Source organism: Capra hircus, chromosome 6 (assembly GCF_001704415.2).
Source record: "Capra hircus breed San Clemente chromosome 6, ASM170441v1, whole genome shotgun sequence".
Taxonomy (NCBI): Eukaryota; Metazoa; Chordata; class Mammalia; order Artiodactyla; family Bovidae; genus Capra; species Capra hircus.
The window spans coordinates 36567962-36595808 of NC_030813.1; the positions used below are offsets into that span (position 1 = coordinate 36567962).

A 27847-nucleotide genomic window follows, 5' to 3' on the forward strand; every position below is an offset into this window, starting at 1 on the left:
AGGTGGCTGGCGTCAGTGCATGCAAATACCTGTGGAGTCCACGGTGGTTGTGCTGTCGGTTTCTTCAATGGTGACAGCTGCTGGAGTATCTCTGGAGCGGGTGGCTAGGAACTCCAGTCGCTCCTGCCATGTCCCTGCTTCTGGGAGCCCCTGCTTTTCTTGTTCCTAGCCACATCTCTCAGTATCTCGGCTTTGCCAGTCTCTGAGTAACGTGAAACTAAAGTGGAACCTTCATGAGGTGACCCGAAAGGCTGGGGAAGCTGGTCACTCACCCCACAGCCCCTTTCTTCTTTCTAGCTAGAAGCTCCCTCTTGGTGCTGAGCACTGCTCGCTTTGGGGATGGGACGATGCAGAAAGAATGAAGCTGTCTTCCCCTTTCTGTGGGGCTATTCTCAGCTTTGATGTTCACCTGCGTCGCTGAAGTTTAAGTGGACTCCAGAGCTGTTTATGTTCATGGACAGACGTCTACATGTTGATTTCTGTGGAAGGATGGTGACTAGCGATCCTGCACTGCATTTTGGTGGCGTCGCCTCCAGTCCTGCACCTCAGGAACAGTCAGATAGAAGAGATACACAGAGCAAGGTATGTGGGAATGGGCAGAGAGCTCGGTGCCCCCACCAGGCACACCACTCTCCTGGCACCTCTGCAAGTTTACCAACTTGGAATCTACTATTTGACCATCATTCCAAACTACGGTCTGGGAGAAGTTAAATCCTAGGCTGACCACTCAATGCCAACAGACACCAGCTCCAATGCGACCCACTGCAGATGACATAGCAACGGCACACCCTATCAGTATTTTAATCCTATGATCACAGAAGCGCCTTACTGAACTACACAGTGGCAGGAAAACAAAGCACAGGGTATCTCTGCAGATAGATGGTCAGGCAAGTTACCTGCCACATCATTATATCTCTAGCCATCTATCTCTAGTTAAACTGTGCTTCCCACCTTTAACAGCTGGGCACAATACAGATCACGAGTCCACATCCTACCAGTTTAACAGAAAGTAAGTTATTTTCTCTAAGCATTCTGTTTTTCATGTGAAATTAGAATGATAATTATACTTACTGAGAGCTTATTATGTGCTAGGCACTGTTCTTTGTGCTTCCCATTAATTAATTCATTCAATTCTCATTATAACTCCATGAGAAAGGTACTATTTTTATTCCCATTTTAAATAGGAAGAAAATGAGATACAGAGAGGTTAAGATACTTGCCCGAGGGCAGTGTTGGCATTTAAACTGAATAGTGCATAGACAGGGGCTTCCCTGGTGGCTCAGAGGCTAAAGTGTCTGCCTCCAATGCGGGAGACCCGGGTTCGATCCCTGGGTCGGGAAGATCCCCTGGAGAAGGAAATGGTAACCCACTCCAGTATTCTTGCCTGGAGAATCCCATGGACAGAGAAGCCTGGTAAGCTGCAGTCCACAGGTCGCAAGAGTCGGACACGACTAAGCGACTTCACTTTCACTTTCAGTGCATAGATAATGCTTGCTGCAGGCTCTGGCACACAACCAATACATGATAGTTTTCATTACAGTAAAAACCCGGGTGCATATTTTTTGGGTTAATCTTAGACAAAGCTGGATTTTCTTACACCGGTGGCAGAAAGTCCCAGACACTTGTTCTCTCGATTCAACATTAACTATGACCAAGTTCCTCCTAAGACTTTAGTAAGTTATCCACGGTTTTATTATGGTTCCTCCAAGTCTCGTCTCAAAAGGGTGGGGCAAATCTTTTTCTATAAAGGGCCAGGTATATGTTAGGCTTTGTAGGCCAGTAATTGCTGTTACATATCCTTTTCGTCCCAACCCTTTTAAAATGTAGAACCTATTTTAGCTCGCAGCCTGTAGTTGGTTGACTCTCTAGGATAATTAATAGAGAACCATTCTAGTCATCACAAAAGGCTTCACATGAAGACAGAATTATCAGCATTGCTAAACTGCCTGGTTACACTGTCATCGAATCCCACCTACCAAAAGTTGCCTTGTTTTAATGAGATTTTTTCATTAAATTGGTACATTTCTAAAAACAGTGAAGAAGCTTCCTAATGTTTTCAGAAAAGGTAGGTAGGTAGGTATATCTAGAAATGCCTACCTAAAGAGTGTTCTAAAGCAATACTTGATAAAGGGGAAAAGAGGAAAACATGCCAGGGGGGAAAAAAATTTTTAGAAAAGCAGCACATAATTTCGTTCATGCAACAAATATTTAGAATTTACTGAGCATCTCTATATGCAGGCACTGCTCTTGGTAATGCAATTTTAGAGCTCAAAGGGCCCTTAGAAATTATCTGGTCCAGTCCCCTTATTTCATGGAAAATGAGAATTCTGAGGCCTCCCCAATTTAAAATAACTTGGCTATCTCCATTCAAAATTAAATGTAACAGACTTTTCTGTCCCTTAAATTGAGCACTTATGTATGCTATTAAATGTCTGTTGAAAGCTATTATTCTCTACCACTTTTAAATTGTCTGTTAAGCCTGGTAAAACAATACATGGCAATTGTTTTTAAAACTTATACATAGCGAAAAAACTTTTCTCTAAGTGGGCTAATTAGCATCAGCCATTAGATTAAGAAGTCTTACACTCACCTTTAATTTCTCCTTCTCCCATGAGACACCCATCTCTCTTGTCCACACCCCCACTGCTCTCAGGTGCTGTCTTTCTGCTCTGACCTTCCCATTCCATTCTTCCACATGTACCCCCCAGTCACATTTTCTTTAAGACCAGGGTCAAGTCACATCACTCCTCCTCTCCCTAGCCCCAAGGTTCTGAACATTTTCAAAGTCCAAGGCTTTGCCTGGTCCCTCAGTGCCAAACTTAGCTTCTTTCTCCCCAGTATTATTTGCCGCTATTCGATTTCCTCTGATGCGCCCTTCCTGGCTCTTTCCTAAACATGCCCCCATATTCAAGCTCTTGCTAAGGCATTCCCCTCCATGCAGAGTGCCTTTTCACCCATCATAACCTTCAGAACGCTCATCCATCCTGAATGCCGTCGGCCACCCCTGCCCTGTCTTCATTTTCCCAGCAGCCAGCTCTCCTCTATGACAGGAACCACATTTGACCTTCTATCAGATTATGTGGATAGACAACTTAATTCTTCTACTGAAAGCAAGCTACCCATTCTGCAAGTACAAGAAGAAATAGTCTGGTTACATTAAAACACCAAATTTATTGCATAATATTGAACTATATGCACACACATAGAAAATAAACATTTCATATAACTGTATCTTTTTTTTAATCTTGTATTATAAAGACTGAAAAACTACCAATTGGAATAAGTTTTAAAAACAGAAAAAGCAAAAATCTACAGTCCTTCATTGAGATTTGATGCTGTCTCATGGTTCATAAATACTTCATTTTATATAAATAAGTCTTTTCTCTAGTGACTAGGAATTTAAAGTTAGGCGGACATGGATTCTTTGCTCATATAGAATTTTCTTATCTCATGAAGAAGGTTCGGCATGTCATGATTTTTTTTAAATACATACATTTGTTTCAAACATAATCCCTAAAATCCCATTGTAAACAAACATTTCAAATGCAATAAACAAAAGTCCCATAATAAAAGAATATCCTTGCTGCTGAATATCCTTAAGTCTTAGCAATTAAGGAAGGGGGGTGGAAATCTGAGTAGAAATATTTGCAATTTAAATAGAAATAAAAACTAAAATAGACTGCATGCATCTACTAGAAGGAAAGGAAGGGAGCATTAAGTTAGGTAACAGAATGTGATGAAAAGTAGCAGGTGGGGAGGAAAGACAAAGTGGTAGAGCTGGAAAGTGATAGTTATAGAAAGAGGCAAGAAATTTATTTTTTCTACGTTTCTAAGAGAAAATACTCCTTAAAAAATTAATGCGACTTGCTCCAAAAGCAACATGATGGAAGAGGGTGGGGACCTGCTATCTCATCTTTTTGTCAGAAGGGCTTGGAGGAGCAACCAGACAAAATTCGGCTCAGCTGCAAAGCTAAGCAGCTTTGCACAGTTTTGAGGAGGGCCGGGAACAGGCAGAGCCACAGGAAGACAGCTAGGCCCTCAAGAACTTAAAAAAAAAAGGCATGTTTGTTAAAGGCTCCCATAAATTCTCAAGAGTTCTGCCAAGTCATGGACCCAGACTCAGCTTGTCGGGCTTGGGAATTTCTGAAGTAGTCCTTTCCCCCTCAGTCCTGAGGGTTGGGCTGAAACAAGCCAGGGGCATTTCCAAGGCTGCAGAGAAAGGAGACGCTCTACATGTGCAGGAGAGAAAGGACAGGCCAGTCAAATCATTCTTGCAGAGGAATGAGAAGTCAGAAGAAGGACAGTGAAGTGTTAGGAGGAAAGATCGGGGCTGAGAGAGATTTGGGAAATTGTTTAAAAATCTACTGCCATTTTACCCAGCAGAGTGCAACGTAGTCACAAGTGCAAGGAACACTGGGGAGTTTGGTTCAGGTTCGGGATTCAAAAGTTCCAACCTGCTGTACAGTAAAAAAAATAGAACTCACTCCCTATGATCTCCTGTATGGGCCTCACTGTGGCTGTTGAGGAAGGAAGGGAAATCTGGGGCAAGCTGGGGTTCTCAGGCCAAACTGAACCCCTCGTAGTTGTCCAGAGCCTGAGTTAGCCGTGCCCGCAGGACCTCTTTGCTGCTATACTTAGGGAGGTCAAGAAGGTTGTAGCAAGTGTGGGCCACAGGCAGGTACTCCTCTCCGCTGGCTGTGGACTGGATGACGATCTGCAGGCTGGCCATGCCATAGATGGGAATGCGATCACTGCCCGTCAGGAACACTGTGGAGAAGGACAAGGGGAATTACCAGCCACGCAAATAAGTGCTCGGTGGCCCTGGGAAGTACCGAAGGGAAGGAGTGACACCCTGTGGCTCATGTGAGAAGTGCAACCACTTTTATGTGTGATGTTTATTAATATTAAATACGCGCACTCTTACAGAGCAGATTGACTTTCAAATTCTGTTCTTTTGGTTTCATATGGACTTAGAAGTCTATACTTTTCGTTGGCTAATTTCAGACCCTAATTATTACTGACACAAAGAATCCACCCAGTGAAAAAAAATGCCCTCACATAAAAAATGACCTTGGACCTAGTGTGTCATACAGAGTGAAGCATGTCAGAAAGAGAAACAAATACCATGTATTAATGCACATATGTGGTATCTGGAAAAATGGTAGAGACGAGCTTAATTCCAAGGCAGGGATAGAGATGCAGAGGATGGCCATGTGGCTATGGGGGTAAGGGCGGGGGAAGGTGGGACGAACTGTGAGATCAGCATTGACACATTTACCATGTGTAAAACAGACAGCTAGCGGGAGCCTGCTATACAGCACAGGGCGCTCAGCTCAGGGCTCTGTGGTGACCCAGGGGGGCGGGGTGGGGGTGGGAGGCAGGTACAAGAGGGAGGCAATATACGTATACATATATAGCTGGTTCACTTTGTTGTACAGCAGAAACCAATATACCCTTGTAAAGTGATAATATTCCAATAAAAATTTTTTAAAAATCATCCTTCCTTTAAAATGGCCTCCATCAAATGTGTGTTCTCATAAATGTTATCAGCCTCCACAAAATCAAAGAGGAAGGGGATTGCTGCCAGAGGGAAAGAGCTGACCTCAGGGAAACCAGGAAGAAGATGACTGATAGTCTATGTGGCCTCAGGGTCTCCTCTCCCCTCAAGTGTCTGCTTTTCTACCCCCTTTGCTGGTGAATTTCCATTTGGGATCTGTTTGCTTGCCTTTCCCTTAAACCAGGAGATCTGACACCGGCAGTATATGAGACATCTCACTCTTGCGACACACTGTGACTTAGGAACAAGAGACCAACCCTTCTGTCTTTCCCAGTTTTCCAGCACCAGATAACCTTTGTTGAACTGCTAGAAAATCTACAATGATGTCATTAGTTAAGGAGCACTTTCAAATAACCTGCCACTACCTGAGGCTGTGATATATATAAACATATATAAACATTTAATAAAGACAATAAATATAATCTAATAAAGTCTAATGTTATTAAGACTATATATAGATTTATGAAAGTCTAAAGGTCTCTGAACAGAAAAATGTCTTATTTAAAGGAAACCCCCAGACCAGGAGCAGGCTCTTCTTGATTGTCACAGCTCATCACAGCACTACAGGCTCCACTGGCAAATCTTATCCTATCACCTGACTCATATGCCACTGTTTCTCAAGAGCCCATGTAACTGGGCAGAGGGGAAGCAGGGATTTTTTTAAAGAATTCTTCTGTAAGATCTCCACTTCCTCTCATCTTTACTCCCTGTGAGCAGTAGAATCTAGGGGTAAATCTTGTGTTAATACTAATATATGCTTATTCTTATAAAGCAAAAGAGACTGCCTTTCAAATTCTCTTTTTAGATTTTATACTATTCACTGGCTAATTTATGACCCTGATTACAGAATGACACAAAGATTTCTACTATTTTTAAGAGGCTCAGTTTGTTATGTAAACTAGACTTGATTCTCCTTTCTGAATGCATTACCATTCTCAAATGTCATCCAGCCAGTCACAAAGGACCATTTATTGTATGATTTCATTTATATGAAATGTCTAGCACAGGGGAATCCATAGAGACAGTCCATAGAGACAGCAGATTAGTAAGGGGTAGGAAGCTCGGAGAAAATTGGGAATGATTGCTAATGGGTATAACTGTTTCTTCTCGGGGTGATATACATGTTCTAAAATTGATAGTTTCACAACTGTGAGTATACTAAAAACCACTGAATTGTACACTTTAACTTATTTAGTATGTGCGTGTGAATTAAATCTCAATAAAGCTATTATAATTCACATCTGCCCAGTTACACTTAGAGTGGACACTCTAATATTTTTAAAAGGCTACAGAAATAAAGGAGGTTAATCCAAACAATTGATTTCATCAATGTAATACTTCAAGGAATCACATATAAAATACCTAGTATTTCCAGAGCAAAAAAAAAAAAAAAAATCAGTGAAATGCTTTCCTTCCTTTCATTCAACCCATCCTATTAAGCAACAAATAAAGATTAACAACTTCTACTGTGCCTGAGATATCACTAAGACAAAAAGTGTAAATATATTTCCTTACTTAGCCTTTCCCCGGAGAAGGAAATGGCAAGCCACTCCAGTATTCTTGCCTGGAAAATCCCATGGACAGAGGAGTCTGGTAGGCTATATAGTTCATGGGGTCACAGAGTCAGACATAGCTAAATGTGGACAAATACCGTATGGACATTATTGAAACTTACACAGAAACTTCTTCTTCTTTTCCAATGGGAACTCATGAAATGTTTCCCAAAATAGTTTCACGGTGGGATGTGTGGCTGAGTAATCACCCTTGTAGATGGCAGTCTGCCCAAAAAAGACAAAAAGAAAAAAAATTTTCTTCCAGAAGCAGAAAATTACAAGTGGACATCTGTATACCATTTGCACTAAGAAATAAACACTGAGATGAAGGAGACCCCCAAATCCAGTTAATCACAGATCACTTAGAAAGAGACCACGGTCCGGGTGTTCCTGCCCAGGCCGCTGCTACTCACTCAGAAGTAAAAGACTGCATCTTTCAGGCTTACCTCTTCCAGTTCCTCCCAGTTGTAGCTGCTGTTCCCCACGATCATGGCCCTCAGTTCTGAAGGCTGGAAGAGCTCTAGCACTTTGCCACCACACACCTTTAAGAAGCCGCTGGAGAAAGCTGTGTACCACTCATGAATTGAGATTTGGAAGACATAATTCACATAAGCGTCCACAAATTCCTGCCTGCCAGACCAGAGAAACAGAATACGTTTAGCCCAAGGATCTGTAGAATTTATCAAGTTCCCCTTCTACAATGAGGTTGAGAGATGAAAACTCCTCACCAAATTCTCTCAGCAGGAGGCATTCTATAGCATCCTGTAGGTTACCACGCAGCCCTAGGATTTCAACTATGACTCAGGTGATCTGGGGGTAGGGGAGACAGGAAGGAAGGGGAGGGCGGAAGGGAGGTGGAACCATAACATTTTTATTTTTCCTGAGGTGCTCCAGTTTTCATCTTGTTTATGGTCCTACATAATTTAGTTCAGAAAAGACTTTTTCTGCTTAAAAGTCTAAGATGATGGTTCTAGACTACTACTTTTCTTTTCAGAAATTAACAAAGCTAAGCCCACCTACATTTGTATCCTCCCCTACTTTAAAGGTAATTTCCTAAAGCCTCACTCTAAATCCCTTAATCACCTCTGGAAAGAACTGTCTTATACAATGGCTCTATCTCACTAACGATCATTCAAATGCTAATCAAGACAATGCTGTGCTGTGCTCAGTCACTCAGCAGGTCCAACTCTTTGGGACTGTAACCCTCCAGGCTCCTCTGTCCACGGGGGTTCTCCAGGCAAGAATACTGGAGTGGGTTACCATACCTTTCACCAGGGTATCTTCCCAACCCAGGGATAAAACCCAGGTTTCTCACACTGCAGGAGGATTCTTTACCATCTGAGCCACGAAGGAAGCCAGATTACGACAATAGCTTCCTACAAGCCTGACTCACAGCAAGCTGGCTTCCTGGGCTGTTTATTGTAGGTAAGGAGTTAGTTTTCTGGGCAGGCTTCTGCAGGCTGCAAGTCAGAGTTCTGATTTGGTTTGTTTTTTTGGCTGTTTGTGATCTTTTTTTTTTTAGCCATTAAAAAAAAAAAAACTGAAATACAGTTAATTTTGAATGTTGTGTTAGTTTCAGGTGTACATAAAGATGTTACAGAAAAACTCAAACTTTTGGCCAACCCAATATATAGTAGCGTGTATGTTAACCCCAGACTCCTAATTTATCTTTCCCCCACCATCCCCTTTGGTAACCATAAGTTTGTTTTCTATGCCTGTGAGTCTATTTCCTTTTTATAAATAAGTTCATTTATATCATTTTTTTAGACTCCACATATAAGTGATATCATATGATATTTTTCTTTCTCTGTCAGAGTTCTCATATTTTTATATATGGTCTGGCCATTGTCTGCACGTATATTCCACCTCTGACTAGCGAGGATGTGAACTGTGAACTGAGGCATAAACACCTGGGAGAAAAAGTTGCCAACATCTAGAAAGGCTGAGAATGTTAACACCCTTTAACCCAGCTACCGAACTACCAGGTGGTATCCCAGAGGGACTCTTCACATAATGCACAAGAAGGCAAGTACAGGGGTGTTCACTGCAACATTTTCTTATAATACAGAGAACTCAGAGTAACAAAACTAAATACCCAGTAATATGAGAATGGCAGAGAAAAACCAAGTCATATGAGGAAACCATAAAGCATAACAGCGCTCTAACGGGGCTGCGCATGCATAGGCGCTTCAGTCATGCCCAACTTTCTGCCGCCCCATGGACTGTAGCCCATCAGGCTCCTCTGTCCACAGGATTCCTCCAGGCAACAATACTGGAGTGGGTTGCCATCCCCTCTCCAGGGGATCTTCCCAAGCCAGGGATCTTCCCGAGCCCCGTCTCTTACATCTCCTGCATTGGCAGGCAGGTTCTTTACCATTAGCACCACCTGGGAAGCCAGGTTAATAGAATCAATTAAATCTATAATTCTCCAAAGGAACAGAATCTCCAGAACAATGCTGAGTGAAAACCAAGTTTCTGAATGTTAACTACAATATAATAGCACTTAGCACTTGCCTAAGTTGTTTTCTAACACTTAAAACATTTCTATCTATAGAGCCAGACAGTGGCTTTGCCACTTACGGCTGATGATCCTTGGGCAAGTTATTTAATCTCTCTGTGCCTCATTCTTTTCATCAGTAAAATGGGGAGAATAAGAGAATGTAACTAATCGGACTATTATAAAAATTAAATGAGTTAATAAATGTAAAGTTTGCTTTATAAATGTTAGTGATTATTATATTGTTTATGGCTAGGAGATTTTGTTTAGGAGTATGAAATTATATACAATGTATATGTAAAATAGGGCTTCCCTGGTGGCTCAGAGGTTAAAGCGTCTGCCTCGGATGTGGCAGACCCGGGTTCGATCCCTGGGTTGGGAAGATCCCCTGGAGAAGGAAATGGTAACCCACTCCAGTATTCTTGCCTAGAGAATCCCATGGACAGAGAAGCCTGGTAGGCTACATAGGTCCACGGGGTCGCAAAGAGTCGGACACGACTGAGCGACTTCACTTTCTACATGTAAAGTATGTTTAATAAAAGCACTGATGTAAAAAGATTTTTGTCTTAAAACACACATTATAAAAATATAAAAAAAGGAAAGAATATGCTTAAAATCCGTAAGGAGGGTGAGAGGAGAGGAGTAGGATTAACAGGAGGTACAGCAAGAATGTCAATGGTTTCAGGAATTCTTTTTTTAAAAAAATCTGAAGCATATACTCTCTGTGTTTACCGTGGATCATAGATACAAAGATGTCTATTAGTTTTGTGCTTTTCTGTATTTATGTCTTTCTCTAAAAATTAAAAAAACTGATACTATGAAGACAGATACTTGCCATGTCTCCTTCTCTGTGACACTACACTTCACAGAACTACAATTTGAACACCTTATGTTTCCTCCAGGCAGATCCAGTCACCAAAAACTAAACTGTCTACACCAATCACTGTTGTGTGAGCCATAACAGTTGATTTTTTTCCCCCTGTTTTGGAATGCAAGCACTTTTACTGTGAAAGCATCAACTTCAAAGATAGCTACAGAGAATAAACACATTGCTGGCACATAACCAGAAAACATGAACAGCCAGGCTGCCTATCCCACTGAAGTTCCTTTGGTTCAAAGATTTTGGCTGATTTTGATAACTGACCATTTGGGCCACTTGCTTTTTTCTCCTCCCACACATTAAATTCCTCCTCTTATGTTTTAAATTTATAAATAAAGAATAAGCCCAGAAGGGACTTCCACGGTGGTCCGATGGCTTGAACTCTTCATTCCCACTGCAGGGGGCGTGGGTTCGACCCCTGGTCAGGGAACTAGATCCCACATGTTGCAACTAACAGTTTGCATGCTGCAACTAAAAGTCCCATGTGCCACAACTAACACCCAGCACAGCAAAATATATATTTTTGAAAATAATTTTTTTGAAGTATGAGCCCATGAAACCCTAGGCCCTCACTGCCAACCTCAATGAAAGCAGAACCCCAGACTCTAACTCACACTCATTTTCTCTGCACCAGCCCCAACACAACCTTATTATGTGGCCCCAGTAGGCTATGCAATTTCCAGGTCTTGAAGTAATAAACTTTTTTTCCCCCAAAGTGTCCTGATAATTATTTCCAAAGGGCATTTTGCAGTCATAATCATAACCACAAGGGCTGGTTCAATCACAACACTGGTTACTGACAGGCCGAGACCAGCACAAAACACTGACAATAGGCGGTATCATACAGTGGATGGTGGAGTAGACAGGGGTGCAAATCCAGAGTCTGCCATGTCCTTTATCTAGCTACTAAGCTGCTCTTTTCTCATCTTTAAAACGGGGTTAATGTTCAGGTTTTAAAATAAAAGCCACTAATGTAAAAATAGTGTACATCTTAACTACAGATGCTGAAAGTTCTCACAATGCAGACGATGTACTGCTTTCCTGACAAAGACAAAGCCTGTAAAACAAAGAATGTGGCCTGCCTTCCAGTTCTACAAGTATCAGGTCATAAGCCAATGCAGTCACTAAAAGGAATGAAAGAAAGTCAAAGTTGCTCAGTCGTGTCCGACTCTTTGCGACCCCATGGACTATACAGTCCATGAAATTCTCTAAGCCAGAATACTGGAATGGGTAGCCTTTCCCTTCTCCAGGAGATCTTCCCAACCCAGGGATCGAACCCAGGTCTCCTGCATTGCAGGCAGATTCTTTACCAGCTGAGCCACAAGAGAAGACCAAGAATACTGGCGTGGGTAGCCTATCCCTTCTCCAGGGGATTTCCCGACCCAGGAATCAAACCGGGGTCTCCTGCATTGCAGGCGGATTCTTTACTAACTGAGCTATCAGGGAAGCCCTATACTAAAGGATAAAAAACAAGATTAAATATTCTGTGTTTTTTGGTCCCAAGATAGTTATGATACATGTCAGGAAGAATTTCAGTGACACCAGATTCTTGTTTCTTCCTATACATAAATAAGCACTAAAATCACTTACTCGAGATACTTGATTCTTTTGTGATTAGAAATCTTTCACCAAGATGTATGTTTGACTATATGTATTTCCCAGTCAAAAAAAAAAAAAAAAGACCGAAAAAAAAATTACACATATTGGCTCTTTGTCTACCTCTTAGGAGCAGTTCCTCAGAACTATCTAAGTTCTGTCTCACAGGCTATAGTACTAAGTAAGGCCCCTGAGGGGCTTATAGTCAAAGCTATGGTTTTTCCAGCAGTCATGTACAGATGTGAGTGGGCCATAAAGAAGGTTGAGCATAAAGGCTGAGTGGACCATAAAGAAGAACTGACGCTTTTAAATGTGCTTCTAGCAAAGACTCTTAAAGAGCCCCCTGAACAGCAAGATCAAACCAGCCAATCCTAAAGGAAATCAACCTGGACTATTCATTGGAAGAACTGTTGCTAAAGCTGAAACTCCAATACTTTGGCCACCTGATGCAAAGAGCCTACTCATTGGAAAAGACCCTAATGCTGGTAAAGATTGAAAGCAAAAGGAGAAAGGGGTAGCAGAGGATAATAAGATGATTAATAGCATCACCAACTCAATGGACATGAATTCGGGCAATTCTGGGAGACAGTGAAGGACAGAGGAGCCTGGGGTGCTGCAGTCCACCAGGTCGCAAAGAGTTGGACCCAGTTTAGCCACTGAACAGCAAGAACAAAGGCCCCTGAATAAATTCAAAAATCGTATCTCTCATACTGTGCATTTTTTATTTCAGTAAGCAGTTGCAGAAACCATGAATGGACCCAGTGCAGACTTTTCTACTTCATCTGAACCCTCCAAGGCACTAGCAAGGGCCCTTGTGCCTGTCCACCTTCCTGGTGAGTCTACAGGAATTCAGCTGAGTGTCTCTTGTCTTGGTTGACAATCTTGAGTTTTATCCGGCAATATGTAAGAAAGGTACCCGACTTTTCATTTGTAAGATACTGAGAAAGTGCCCAGTGGTGATTAGCTAGGAGGTGATCTTATGTCTTTCCTCAAATAATCTACCTTAACAGGATTTCCTGGATAAAAGTGAAGACACCAGATGAGAGCCTTCAGCTCCAAAGATAAGGGACACAGCTCTTCCTGGCCAGTTACAACTTTCTCAGGCAACTGAGGAAATTGAGTTGTGGCAGAGGCAAGTCCTCATACTGTACAGCAGTCCCTAGGGAAACCCACTCATTAATTTATAAATTCATTAATCCAGAGACACATATATAAAAATTGGCCATTCAGTGCTCAGAGCATCCACACCAGTTTTAGACTGCCAGCAGGAGAAAACAAGACACACAGAGGAGCTGAAATGACTCTAGGGTGACACTTAGAAGAATTACGCCCATAAACCACACACTGGCCCGCCACAGTTTTCAAAAGTGATTTTACTCTGATAAACCAACTTTAAAATGAGAAAGAGCCTCCCAAACAGAAGAAAATAGGGTGTCAGATGACCCCTGACTAATACCCCAAATAGGTTTACATATGTACAGAACTTATACTTGTAAGTACTTAATTAGGAACTAAGGAAATGCTCTCTGAAATGGCCAAGGTGCAGCTCTTTCTGACATTCCAAAACCAGTTTCTGCATAAGCAGTTACAGAAATGTTAGGGTGCATGTATCTTTGTGCGTTATGGTTTTCTCTGATATATACCCAGGAATGGGGCTGCTGGATCATATGACAGCTCTGTTTTTGTTGTTTTACAGAGCCTCTGTACTCCTTTTTCTCTTTCTCACTTTTGAACCTCTCTTTAGGACAAATTACTCTCTTTTCCCTTAACAGAATGCATTTCTGTTCCTTATAGCTTGTTTTTTTTCCCTTGCATACAAAGATGTTTCTCTTATTAATTTTATTAGTTTCAATTACATATATTAACTAGAATTCTTAACTCTTAAAAACTTAATTTCTAGTGAAAACTAAGAAATAAGCAGTTTTAAACTTTTAGCATTCTGTAGACTGACAAACTTATGAATACTGTTTGTAATTTGTTTAAAAAAAAAAGTGCTTTCTTATAGAAAACGTCTCAATGTGGTGCCAAGCATATTTATTAATAGTCCTGAATATCTTTATTTTCTCTGTAAAAGGAAATCTGTGTTCAGTAATTAATGTTTCAGCATTTAATTTTATTTTGGAATGATTTAGGTATTCAACTTAAGTGTCCACTGACAGAGAATAGATAAAAGATGTGATACACACACACACACACACACACACACACACTGGAATACTACTTAGTCATCAAAAAGAATGAAATGCCGTTTGCAGCAACATGGATGGACCCAGAGATTGTCATACTAAGTATTCAGACAAAGAAAATATGATATTGCTTATGCGTGGAATCTAAAAACATGGCACAAATTAACTTATTTATAAAACAGAAACTGAGTCAGACATACAGAAAACAAACTTATGGTTACCAGTGGGAGGATAAATTGGGAGACTGGGATCGACATATAAACACTACATAAAATAGGAAACTATTAACAATAAGGACCTCCTGTACAGCACAGGAAACTCTACTCAATACAATGACCTACATGAATACAGAATCTAAAAAAGATTGCATATATGTATAACTGACTCACTTTGCTGTACAGCAGAAACTAATACAACCTTGTAAATCAACTATGCTCCAATACCATTTTTCAAAGAAAAAGAGAGAGAGAAAGTATAGGAAAAAATCTAAAGGTAAAAAAGGAAGTCTTAGAATGATGTAAAAAGAAACAGAGAAAAGAGTTTGGTGTGTGGTCTGGACTGGCTAAGATAAGAATAAACTTAGCTGAGTAAATGAATTACAATATTAAAGGTAAGATGGTGCAGAACTAGAATTTGGTTCCCTGTTAAGAGGACAAAGTTTTCTTGGAGTTTTGTTAAGATTTTGATAACAGATTTTGAAGTTTTTTTTACTTAAGTAATCTGTTGTAACTTTCTATATTTGCCTTTGAATCTTTGTCACTTCAGTTAAGTGGTAAGTATTGTTTCACAGTGACCTATAATTCTATTTGACCAAGAGTTTTATAAACTCTTGATATCTTTGACAAAATTCCTCATATTGATTTCTAAATGAAGTTCTTTTGACCTGTAGATAACTTTGGGATGCTCCAGAGGGCCCCTGAAACATCTTTGAGAGAAATATTAAACCAACTGGGCTTATTTGATATGTTAAATTACATGGCTAGTGTAATCAAATGAAAATAAATAAAATTTAATATTGTAATAGTGTATAAAAATGCCCAAATTTCCTTGACAAGTGCATTGTAGTCAGGTCTTTAACTGCTTTTTGAAAGTCTTCTGTCATCAATATACAATTACTCTTTTACTCTGATGCTTTTACAAAAATGCTTTATCTCCAGGTAGACTTACAGAAAGGATTTTTTGACAATCACAGGTTTCTGGTAACTTTCAGATCATACTGCCTAACTGGGTAAGAAATTAAAGAACATGAATTGAAAACCTGATGGCTTCATAAGACTGTAAACAGAGGATCAAGAATTAGTAACATGAGACTGAATGAACTGATGAGGATGGCTATAACTTTTAAGTCTCTGAAAAATTATTACTGATTCTTTTTAATGTTTTGTTTTCCCAGATTTGAGAAAACTTTTTTCTATTTCCTCTTAAGCTAATTATGATTTATAGCAGTTTGGTAAATTATACCTTTGTAAGCAGAATTGAAATATTTATCACTTCTCTGATTTCTCCAGAATTTGGAAACTCCTGGTGAGTATTCTTATTTTCATGGCAATATAATTATTTGCACAATTTCAATAAGAATCTGTTCTCTTTATAACAGGAGATAATTGGAAACACTAGCTATATAACTTTGGATGGGATGTCATATTTGAGACTATACAAAAATCAGACATGCCCAGACAACTTCAAAGATCTGAGGTGGACTTAATGAAACCATAAAGCCCCTTTGAAAAACAACCTAGTACTTTGCTTATAGGATTCCTAGAAGCCTTATCAGGTGAATAAGGGCGGCTACTTCTTGGCAGGTGTATGGATCTCAAGATTTTTTGTGGACCTGAAGAGGAGAGGAACCTGCCCAAATCTGTAGATTTTGCAGGCAGAATCTGATGCCTAGTCCTTGACATGGCTTTTCTAGCCTAAGGAACCTTTTAAATGTTCAATCTGAGATTCCTTATGAAGAGACTCAGCAAAAGCAATTTCAAAGAGCCTATATGATCTTAATTTGGCCATAGTTGGGAGAAATGAGGGTAATTTTAGAAAGAAAAAATTTATTTCAGTGAATATTAATTTCTAGTGTTCTTAACTGTTTTTGTGGTTCGTATTTACTGCCTAAGACTCAACTTCCTAGATGGCTCCTTGTTAATATGTTGTATTATTATAAGATTTAATTGAATTATTAAAATGACATTCTAAATTTATTTCTGAAGCTTACCACAGTAATCTATTTTTGCATGAAGATAGATGCCCCATGACCTACAACCAGGAGAATATATACTGGAAAGACATCAATCAAAGGACTCTCTCCAAACTACATAAAAAGACCCCATTAGGTATTCATGACTAGCTTATACACAATGAAACTTAAGGGAAATGATCCTTAGATTTACATTTCTTACTGAAAAAGAGACCTGCACCAGACTGGTCTGTAGAGAGGGGCTCCTGACCTCAAAATCCCCTTGAAACAACACTCAGAGGAGAAACTACATCCACACCAGGCCGAGAAGACAGAATCAGGGGTAGACAGCTATATTAAAATGCCAGACCAGACCCATATGATCATTTATAGTGTTTTGTTGATTTCTTGGACCTTTGCATTCAAATCAAATGTTTTTTTTTAATCATGAACAGTAATCCTATACAATTTAAAAAATCAATCCAATTTTCAGACTTGTGGTCACTCATCTACATCCAGTACTTCTCACTCACTTTGGTGGATTTCTTATCTCCAAGGCTCTAACTGCATGGCCCTTAGAAAAATTTATTTTAGAAGAAAGAAGTTACAGGGCCACTAATGATATTACTAGATGGGAATTCCTCATTTGGCTAATCAATCATACTTTTTCTGACCCTGACCATAACATGAATTCCCTTTTAAAATTACTCAAGCTCAATCAGAACAATGAGCTAAATTTCAAAGAATGTAACTCCCCACTTATTAGAAAAGACCTTCCCTCAATTATGGGATGGATTTATATAGCTAACACTGGGCTACAGTCATTTAAGTTTAAAGGCCTGCCTATGTCGAGAACAATTAAATCATATTAAAGATAACCAGTCAAATAACAATAGAAAATTAAGCTGAGTGCCTTATGAACAATGCCAACATATTATTTCCCTTAAATACAGCAATTACTATGAAACAGACTGGGTCAGCTGACCAGAAATACTGACTTCCACCTAATGGAGCTCAGTGGCTTTGTGGCACTAATCTGGGGCCTTGGCTTCTGCCACAATGGATAGGAAGATGTATCCTAGGATTCCCTTGGGCTCAAGACCATGTTGTGTTCCAATTTAGATATGACTCCATCAAATTTACCACGTATACAAGCCTGATGGATCAAGAGATCTGTGTTTCACTGGTCTGACCACTTAGCAGCTATTTCTGTGTCTTTAGTAGGACTGGAAGATGTAACCACTCAGATCAAAGCCTTCACAAAATTCACCCAACACGCCTTAAATGACAGTAATCAGGCTATGAGCTTATTGAATTATGAGATCTGTATGATGAAAAAAAGAGCAGTATTATAAAACACATGGCCCTCAATATCTTTATAGCATCTCAAAGAGGCAGGCTGCAATTCAAACTGAGTGCTGCCTCCTTATACCAGATGAATCCTCCAATATTACCCATTTAATGGCTCACGTAAAGAATCTGATTTCTGCCTTAAGTGATCTACTTCCTAGTCTTGGTGGTCTACTAAGGAGCTGGTTTCATTCTGGGAGCTCATGCACAAATCTCTACTGTGGTCCTATTAATGTTATTAGCTGTATTACTTACATCCTGTATAAGGTGGTTGTTTCTTGCATTACCCAATGTGTCACAAGATTTTCAAGAAAACTAATGATGGCTCAACATCTTGAGACAACTGATCATATATATATATTCCTATACAAGGGCTTCCCAGGTGGCTCAGTGGTAAAGAATCTACCTGCAATGCAGGAGATGCGAGTTTGATCTTTGAGTTAAGAAGATCTCCTGGAGAAGGAAACAGCAACCTACTCTAGTATTCTTGCCTGGAAAATTCCATGGAATAAAAAGCCTGGTGGGCTACAGTCCTTGGGCTGGCAAAAGCTGGCCACAACTCAGCAACTAACAACACTGCTGCTGCTGCTAAGTTGCTTCAGTCGTGTCCGACTCTGTGCGACCCCATAGATGGCAGCCCGCCAGGCTCCCCCGTCCCTGGGATTCTCCAGGCAAGAACACTGGAGTGGGTTGCCATTTCCTTCTCCAATGCATGAAAGTGAGAAGTGAAAGTGAAGCCGCTCAGTCGTATCCGACTCTTAGCGACCCCATGGACTGTAACCTACCAGGCTCCTCCATCCATGGGATTTTCTAGGCAAGAGTACTGGAGTGGGGTGCCATTGCCTTCTCCGCTAACAACAGTCCTGTACAAATTTAACTATAATGATGCAACTCTAGATACAGGGGAAGGAACATCCTTGCCTGATCTAGGAATGAACTTTCTTAGCACTGTGGGACAAATTGGTCATGAAATGTCTCCTAATCCTTGGTTCAACCTATGATCTAAAGGGAGGTAGTGGTAAAACAAAGAATATTGCCTGCCATCCAGTTCTACAATGATCAAGTCATTTGCTATTACACTCACTGACCTACAGTACACACTGAAAGGAATTGAGGACAAAAAACAGAATGGAGCGTTTTGTGTTTTGAATGTATGGACCTTTCAATAGTTTTGATACATACTTGAGGAAGAATTTCAATGGCCCCAGATTGTTTCATCTTCCCATATAAAGATAAGCACTTCTTTGATTATGATTAGCAGTAATCTTTCACTAAGATGTATGCCTGACTCCATGTATTTCCCAGCCAAAAAATTCATATATACTGGCTGCTGTCCTGCCCCTTTCGAGCAACTGCTCAGAGTTAGCTGACAAACTGTCTCCAGGGCTATAGTCCTCTGTAAGGTCCCTGAATAAAACCAGAACTCGCAGCTTTCATGTACTGCATTTTTTAATTCTGTCAACAGTTGGTAACATTTTTCTGGTACAACTATCTAAGAAAAGCACCATCAGCATGATTTTGCATTATAGCCTGCGATGGTTAATTTTATGTGTCAGTTTGGCTTAGCTATCATGCCCAGCTGTTGATCAAACATCACTCAAGATGTTGCTGGGAAGGAATTTTTTGGATGTGATTCACTTTTAGACTTTGAGTAAAGCAGATTAGTTTTCATAATGTGGATAGCCTCATCCTGTCAGCTGAAGGCTCTAAAAGACTAAAGTTCTCCAAAGAAGGAATCTGGCCTCTAGACTGCCTTCTGACTCAAGACTGTCACATCAACGCCTGCCAGAATTTTCAGCCTAATCCTGCTCTGAAGGTTTCTGATTTGCCAGACCCACAATCACACACACAGATTCCTTAAAATCAATTTTTATCTTTATGTGCGTGTGTGTGTATGTTATTAGTTCTCTTTGTCTGGAGAACCCCAAGACAGATTTAGGTACCAGAAAGTGGGGTACTACAATAGCACATACCTAAAAATGTAAAAGTGACTTTGGAATCGGGTAATAAGTAGAGGCTGGAAGGCTTTTGAAGGCATGATAGAAAAAGCCTAGTTTGCCTTGAAGAAGCTATTGATAGAAATAAGGACCTTAAAGAAGATTCCAGTGAAGGCTCGGAAAGAAAAGAGGAGAGCTACAGTGAAAGCTTCTACTGTCTTAGAAAATACATAAAAATCATAAACAGAATATTGATAGAAATATGGATGTTAAAGCACTTTGGTAAAGTCCCAGACGGAGATGAAGAACACATTATTTTTTTGAAACTGGAAACAGGCAATCTTGTTATAAAGTGGCAGAGAACTTGGCCAAATCATGTTCTAATGTTTTATAGAAGGTAGGAATTGTAAGTGATAAACTTGGTTACTTAGTGGATGACATTTCTGAGCAAGATATTAAAGGTGTGACCTGGTTTCTTCTTGCTGCTTATAGTAAAATGCAAGAGGAAAGAGATAAAGAGGGAATTGTTACGCGAAAAAGAAATACAACTGGAAAGTTTGGAAATCCTCAGCCTATCCAGATAGCATGCTCTGAAAACAAGACCAAGGATGTGGCTGAACAATGGTCTGCTAAAGAGATCAGGCATGTGACTTATGGATCCAGTCAACCATCTCCGCAGAAGCCAGGGGTAAAGATGTGGCTATCCAGGAAAGATCTGTGGAGGCCTCTCTTGTCTGATGGCATGGACCCCCATGAATTGCCTGGGAGGCCAATAAGTTTTACGAGAATTTTATATAAGCAGGAACACTGCCAGCTTGCACTGAAGGGGCAGAGATAGTTAAAAAAAAAAAAAAAGAAAGAAAGAAAGACCGCCAGAATTCCACAGGTGTGAAATGAGCCAACAGAATTAACTGGCTGCGAACAGAAGAGCACAGAACCCAAGAGAATTATTCTCCAGGTCTAGAATCTACTTGCCTCAACTAAAGATCCCACATGCCACAACTAAGACCTGGCTCAGTCAAATAAATGCATAAGTATTCTAAAAAATCTAATGAACAACGTGATGTGAAGAACTTACTCAATTATAAGTACTTGGATACACACTATCTCAGTGATACTTAGGACTACCCTTTGAGTAAATTTTATGGTATGAGAATTGTGGCCCAATAAAAACAAATACACAAAAACCCAAGAAAAAACATTTTGAAGTTGATGTTATCATTATTCCAATCTGAGAACTGAATTCAAGACAAACAACTAGTAAGTGGGCAGGGGCAGAAAGTGAAGCCAGATGTCTGAATACAGACTTGTGCTCCCAACCACTTCACCAAAGTGCCGTCCCATCATCCACCTTCCTTATTTTTCCCCCAATGTGACAGGTGTGTGAGAAATTACAATAAGCAGAGATAAGGACTTGATGGTATGACAGCTCATCTTGCTATTCCCAACTATGTGTTACTGGCAGCCCCAATAACACGCTAGAGTCCATCAAGCCCACAAAATGAGACAACTCTTAATAACAAGAGTTAAAACTTTTAAACAGATAATTCTTAAAAAGCAGGTACTATATGCATTGCAAACTGTTTTCAGAGTCTGAATCCAAGGGTCTCTTACAATGCTTGTCAAACCAATTCTGAAATAAACACAGAAAGTCAAAGGAACTAGAAGAGCAAAATAATTTTGAGAAAGAACAGAGTTAACCAACTTGCAGTACCTAATTTCATGACTTACACAGTTACCAAGTGTGGTACTGGTGAAAGGACACATAAATCAATGCAACAGAAAGTCCAGAAATGGATCAACATGTATATGGACAACTGTGCTGTGCTGAGTCGCTCAGTCGTGTCTGACTCTTTGTAACCCGTGGACTGTAGCCCACCAGGCTCCTCTGTCCATGGGGATTCTCCAGGCAAGAATACTAGAGTGGGTTGCCATCCCCTCCTCCAGGGGACCTTCCCAACCCAGGAATTAAACTGGGGTATCTTGCCCTGCAGGTGATTCTTTATCAGCTGAACTACAGGGCAGCCCTCATATGGACAATTACTTTTTGCCAAATTGAATGAGCAATTCCATGAATAAAGGATAGTATTTTCAAGAAATGGTACCATATCAACAGAAGATTAATATGTAAAAGGTATATATCCCTATAGTAGTAGTAATGTTGGTTACTCAGCCGTGTCCTACTCTTTACAATCCCATAGACTGTAGCCCACCAGGCTCCTCTGTCCATGGAATTCTCCAGGCAAAAATACTGCAGTGGGTAGCCATTCCCTTCTCCAGGGGATCTTCCTGACCCAGGGATCGAACCCGAGTCTCTCAAACTGCAGGCAGATTCTTTACTGTCTGAGTCACCAGAGAAGCCCATATACCTCACAACTTATTTAAAAATTAAATCAACTGGACCAGAGTCTAAATGTGAAAATTTAAGTTGTAAAACTTCTGGAAGGAAACTAAGACCAAATCTTTATGGCCTTGAATTTGGCAAAGATTTCTTAAATATGACACCAAAAGCATAATCTACTATGAAAAGATTGATAAATGGATTTATCAAAATTTTAAGACACTATTACAAAAATGAAAGACAAATCACAGACCAAAGAGCATATTTAAAAAACACATATCTTACATAAGACTTGTACCCAGGATATATAAAAAACGTTAGAAAAGTAGTAAGAGAACAAAAAATTCAATTTAGAAAATAAGAAAAAGATCTAAACAGACATTTTATCAAAGAAGATATATGAATGACACGTAAGCACACTAGAAGATGATGTCATTAATCATTATGGACCCACATACAGCTCTTAGATTAGGGGACAAAACTCAACAATATGAAACGGTGAGGATGTGGAGCAACTGCCACTCTCAGATATCGCCAGTGTAAAAGCAAAATAGTATAGCCACTGTGGAAAACATTGTGGAAACGTCCTATAAAATTAAACCTACATTTACCATATGACCTAGTAATTCCACTTCTAGGTATTCACTCAAGAGAAATAAAAACCTTTATTCACATAGAATCTGTTGATGCATGTTCACAGCAGCATTATTCATAATCACAAAGAACTGGAAATAACTCAAATGGGATACTAGTCAGCAAATAAAAAGGAACAGACTACTAATATACATTGCCACCGATGAATCTCCAATTCATTATGCTGAGAGAAAAAGGCCAGACTCAAAAGGCTACACACCTATTCCACTTATACGACATTCTGGGGACTACAGAGACAGATCACAGACCAGTGGTTGCCAGGGTTGACAGTAAGGGAAAGAACGTGAGGGTATTTGAAGAAGATGAGGTCACTGTTCTACAATTCCATTAACGTAGTGTTTACATGACTCTATGTGTTTGTCAAAGTACCCTAAAAAGGGCAAAATTTGTTGTACATGAACTATATCTCAATACAGCCTTTAAAAAAAAAAAAGAGTAGCCTTGAGGTAGGTGGGAGCTGGGACCCTTTGCTGCAGTGCTTATATCTGGACAAATCTCTCCTCAAACAACAAAATAGGAAGTAACAAGGACTAAAAATAGCTGCATGCACAGGCTCTCTTGGCAATTTATGAACAAGACACAAAAAGACGGAAAATCCAACTTCCGGGAGCCAACTTGAGGGGCCGGGAGCAAAAGCAGGGTATCAGAAGCAAAAGAAGGGTATTTCACGTGCCCCCTGCACACAGTACCACCAAGGGGGTGGTCAGACCACCTAAGCCCCACCCCCTGGCCTGAATCCATCCCTCCCCCACCCTTACCCCATATAAGAAATCTGCTTCCCAGTGCCAGCCCCTCTATCCTCACAGGAGGTAAACAAGGAAGTTACTTGTTTTAGTTCCCTTCTGCTGGCAGCAAGAGTCCCAAAAAAGCCTTGCTTGAATTTACCATCTAGTCTCTTATCAATTTCCATTTATTAAGGAGTCCAAGAACCCTGGTCAGTAAAGCCTAGCTTAACACTAAGTTTAAAGATTTTTTAAGATGGGAACATAAAAATCCTAAAAGATGGGTACACCCTGGTTGTTTCAAGTAATTCAAGTTAGTTAGACTGCGTAAAGTCTGAGTTTACTTTCGTCTTTTTAAAGTGTGTCATAGCTTCTATATTACAGGAGTTTGAAGGCCTGGCTTCTGTCCCTGATTCTGCCAATTAGGTGATACATATTATAAAACAGCATTTCACTTCCCTTTTCTTCACCTAAGTTCCTTATTTTTTTAAATGAGAAAATACAGTCTTAACCTCACAGTAGCTGTACCTATCAAAAGATGTATTGATATGTATTGATTGTGATGTTTTAAATATGTATAGTGTCAGCCAACTACATACAGATACATTATTACACCAAATTCAGAGTTAGGATCGAAATTTCAACCTTAACCAAAAAAAATCTCATCATTATGAATGGTAACAGGGAAGCAGAAACTAAATAATCTGAGAGATAATTAAGAAAGTAAAATAAATAATAGGAACTACAAGTACAAAAAAAACTAAGATATTTTCTACTGGGGCTATATTGAACCTTTTGTAAAGTTTCTTTGGGGAAGGGCACAAAGATGTCCTTTTCTAAGAGTATATTATTGCAGGTTATCTTTGAGTAATAAAGGCAATTTAACTATTTTGTAAACAAAATATCAAGTTCTTGCTAAGCGTCAGCACTAAATGCTTTGCATATTATTAACTAACATTTACAAGACCCAAAAAGACACACCAAATGTACTTGGGCAGTTAATTTCCTTACATTCATGTGTTTTATGTAAATACTTCAGCAAGTCCCAATATAATGGGGAAAAAAGCATTTGTGTAAGTAATGCTTAATTTGAAAACATTCCTGAACAAGTCCTACATCGTCTGGCTTCCATACCTAAAATAATGTGCTCTTACCCTTATTCAAGAAGCTCTCACTTTGATTTAATAAACAGGAAACTAAAATGTCTACTCATTTGACTGTTAGAAAACAAGAGATTAGTATTCGACAGTTTTTTTTTAATGGTTCTCATACAAATCACCAGTTAGACCCTCGGAGCAGATGCTGAACCATGTCCAGGGGACAACGCCTGTGTGTACGTGTGTGACGGTCCGTCCCTAGCAAACGGCACTGTTAAACACGCGCCTCAGCCCCGATAAGGCAGGGGGCCCCTTACCCCGGGCCTCCAGCGTTAGAAGGCTTTGCTTTCTTTGGCCTCCCTCCAGCTTTATTCCTCCCCACAGGACAAGGCTATTGAGGAGCCTTCTGGAATATTCCAGGATACCCAGGGTTTCATACATTTCCTGGTCAAATGGCTCCGAAACTGCTTCCAGGGTCCGCCTAACTTAAAAAAGACTGTGCTACCGGCGTACGTGCCACTAGGTTGAGAGAGGGGCAAGAGGGGCTGCTGAGGGTGGGACGAGGGGAGAAAGGGCTGAAAACTGTACAGTTCCGCCACAGGTCCCTAAGGGGTGGAGTGGAGGCAGATCCCCCCAGGCCTCTACTCTCTGGCAAGGACTTCAGTGAAATCTGAGGTGACCAAAGCCGAGTCCCCAAGAGTAAGCTCGACATGCCAACGCCAGCTACAGAGAGATGGAGACAAATGCCAAGACAGCTATACTGGCAGATGTATATAAGCACCTGCGTGAGCTAGAGGAGCCAAGTGGCAAAGGCTAAGCCCGTCCACACAGTTCGTGAAAAATTGCCGCGGACACCTGCCGCCACCCCCAGCTCCTCTCTAGTCGGGCAAGGATTTGCGCAGGCAGATGTGAGGGTAAGCAGGGTAGCTAGGAAACGGGTCCTGACGTTGCCAGCAGTGCGGGGGAGAGCAGGGTAGCAACAGGAGGCTGCTGGTGCGGTTCGAGGGCCCCACCATCAGCTGATTATGCGGAGCCAGTCAAGGGCCCGCAGGGGGAAAGGGCGGGGCCGCGCGACGTCACCGTCGCGGCCGACGTCAGCGCCTCTTGCCGCTTGCCGCAGCCGCAGGATCGCTGTGGTGCAGCTCGGGTGCAGGTCTCTGTGGGAGCCACCTAGACCTCTGCGCTGCTCCTCGAACATGGCTGACTCGCAGAACCAGCGCTCTGCGGAGCGGAGCCAGGCAGCGGCGGCAGCAGCAGCAGCAGCGGACGCGGCTGCGGCAGCGGAGGAGGTAATGGCGGAAGGCGGTGCGCAGGGGGGAGATTCTGACAGCGCGTCCGGCGACTCCGACGGTGCGGTCGGTCAGATGGCTGAGGAGCCCCAGACCCCTGCAGAGAATGCACCAAAGCCTAGAAATGACTTTATCGAGAGCCTGCCTAACTCGGTGAAATGCCGAGTCCTGGCTCTCAAAAAGCTGCAGAAGCGATGCGATAAGATAGAAGCCAAATTTGACAAGGAATTCCAGGCTCTGGAGAAAAAGTATAACGATATCTATAAGCCCTTACTTGCTAAGATCCAAGAGCTCACCGGTGAGATGGAGGGGTGTGCATGGACCTTAGAGGGTGATGAGGAGGATGATGATGATGACGAGTACGAGGATGAGGAGGAGGGAGAGGAGGAGGACGAGGAGGAAGAAGAGCCTGCAGCAGAGGCTGCCGCGACCGTTGCCGCCAAAGATGAGGGTCCCTACTCTGCAGTGCCTGATGACGCCAAGAAATAAGCGGGGGCAGAGTGCGCAGAGGAGAATGACGACGCAGATTTAAAACCCCGATTACTATTATTTTGTACACATTGGTGGACTTGAACGGCTCAGGTTTTGGACCAAAGTACAGCAGGAATCAATTCTGACATTCCTAAAATACTATGAAATTGACGCAATCAGATTATGCCCAGCACGTCTCAAATTTGATTTCCAATTTGAACACAAATATACCAACAGGTGTTGAAAATGAGTTAAATTTAAAATGATTTTTCATGATCTCTTCTGTGAGGACTGGAGTTGAGACTTACTAAGGGTATCAAGTAGATGTGAATTAAAGAACGTCACTTTGAAAATCCTTTCATCACGGTATCATCGCACTAGGCACGGAATACCCAAGCCGAGATCGAACGTGTTCTCAGTGCCAAATTCTTCAATTTCGTTAGTTTTGCATTTTTCCAGCGCAGCAGCAGCAGAACTCAAGACAGATCTCATCTTTAAGACTTTGTTTTTGTAACATCAGCTTTACGCTTCAGAGAAGAGAGATGGGAGGAAGGAAGCCGGTGCTGGAGATCATGACAATACTGTTAATGAGGCTCAGAAAACTGCCACTTCAGATTCTAAAGACTGTTCTGAATATTTGGTTCCGAGAAGGAGGGTGTATGACCTGTACAATATTGTCAACGTATGTGTTCATTATTTACAGTCTCGTGTTTATGTATTTTCTTGATAATGTCTATTTACAAAGGTGTAAAACAAATCCCAATTGTTTGAGTATTAAATCCCTTTATCAAGTATTTTAGAAGTATTAATTTACTTGAAAAAAATGTAGAATTCTAGTAAAGTCTGTAAAGCATGTGTATCCAATGTTATGTACTTTGAATTGTGTGATGTCTTTTTGTCTTGTAGCTTTTAGAATGTAGCTGTGAAAATTATCAGAACTCTTCACTGAAGCTAATATTTGGGAAAAAATATATACTTGAAGAACCAATCCAACTGTGTGTCCCCATCCTCAGAAGTAGAAAGGGTTTAAGTTTGCTTGTGTTAGCTGTGCCTTCGTTATTTTGCTATGTAAATGTGACATATTAATATAAAATGGTGCATAATCAAATTTTACCGCTTGGGAACAGATTGGCATACAGCAAAGGATTTTTAGGAGGACACATTTAATGTAAAGACTCTTAGCTTCTTTGTGGGTTTTGAACTGTGTAATCTATAAGGAAATTTAAGCATAAAGTTGTTTACCACTGTGGTGTTAATAAAACAGTATTTTCAAAAAACAAAAGGACTCATTTTCTGACTGCCTGGAATGAAATCCCAGATCTGCCTCTTATTAACAATGAATCTCGAGCAATTCAGTTAATCTGTGTTTAGTTTCTCCTTATCTATAAAAGGGGATAGTAACAGTTCCTTCCTCACAGGTTATTATGGAGAACAAGCTAGTTAATTTACATAAAGCTCATAGACCAGCATCTGACACTAAATGCTCAAAGTACTTCAGCTGTTGTTAATATTGTTATTATATAAAAGATAAAAGAGGAAGATTTGAA

General features: G+C 40.7%; 2 protein-coding genes across 2 annotated transcripts in view; one reads left to right on the forward strand and one right to left on the reverse strand.

Moving 5' to 3' along the window:
* HERC3 (HECT and RLD domain containing E3 ubiquitin protein ligase 3) overlaps positions 3152–27847 on the reverse strand; it is a 139315-nt gene continuing 114619 nt past the window's right edge. Inside the window, exons 24-26 of the mRNA XM_005681443.3 lie at positions 7557–7740; positions 7233–7335; positions 3152–4767 (exon numbers count right to left, since the gene is read on the reverse strand). Of these exons, the coding sequence (XP_005681500.1) occupies positions 4559–4767; positions 7233–7335; positions 7557–7740 (496 nt within the window). The 3' untranslated portion in view covers positions 3152–4558. The remainder of the gene's footprint in view (positions 4768–7232; positions 7336–7556; positions 7741–27847) is intronic.
* NAP1L5 (nucleosome assembly protein 1 like 5) lies at positions 25170–27582 on the forward strand. The gene has a single exon (XM_005709621.3). The coding sequence runs from the start codon at positions 25566–25568 to the stop codon at positions 26316–26318; it is 753 nt and encodes a 250-aa protein (XP_005709678.3). The 5' UTR covers positions 25170–25565; the 3' UTR covers positions 26319–27582.

Excerpts from the sequence above, each read along its gene's own strand:
- NAP1L5 (XM_005709621.3), top strand. The coding sequence starts at position 25,566 with ATGCGGAGCCAGTCAAGGGCCCGCAGGGGGAAAGGGCGGGGCCGCGCG.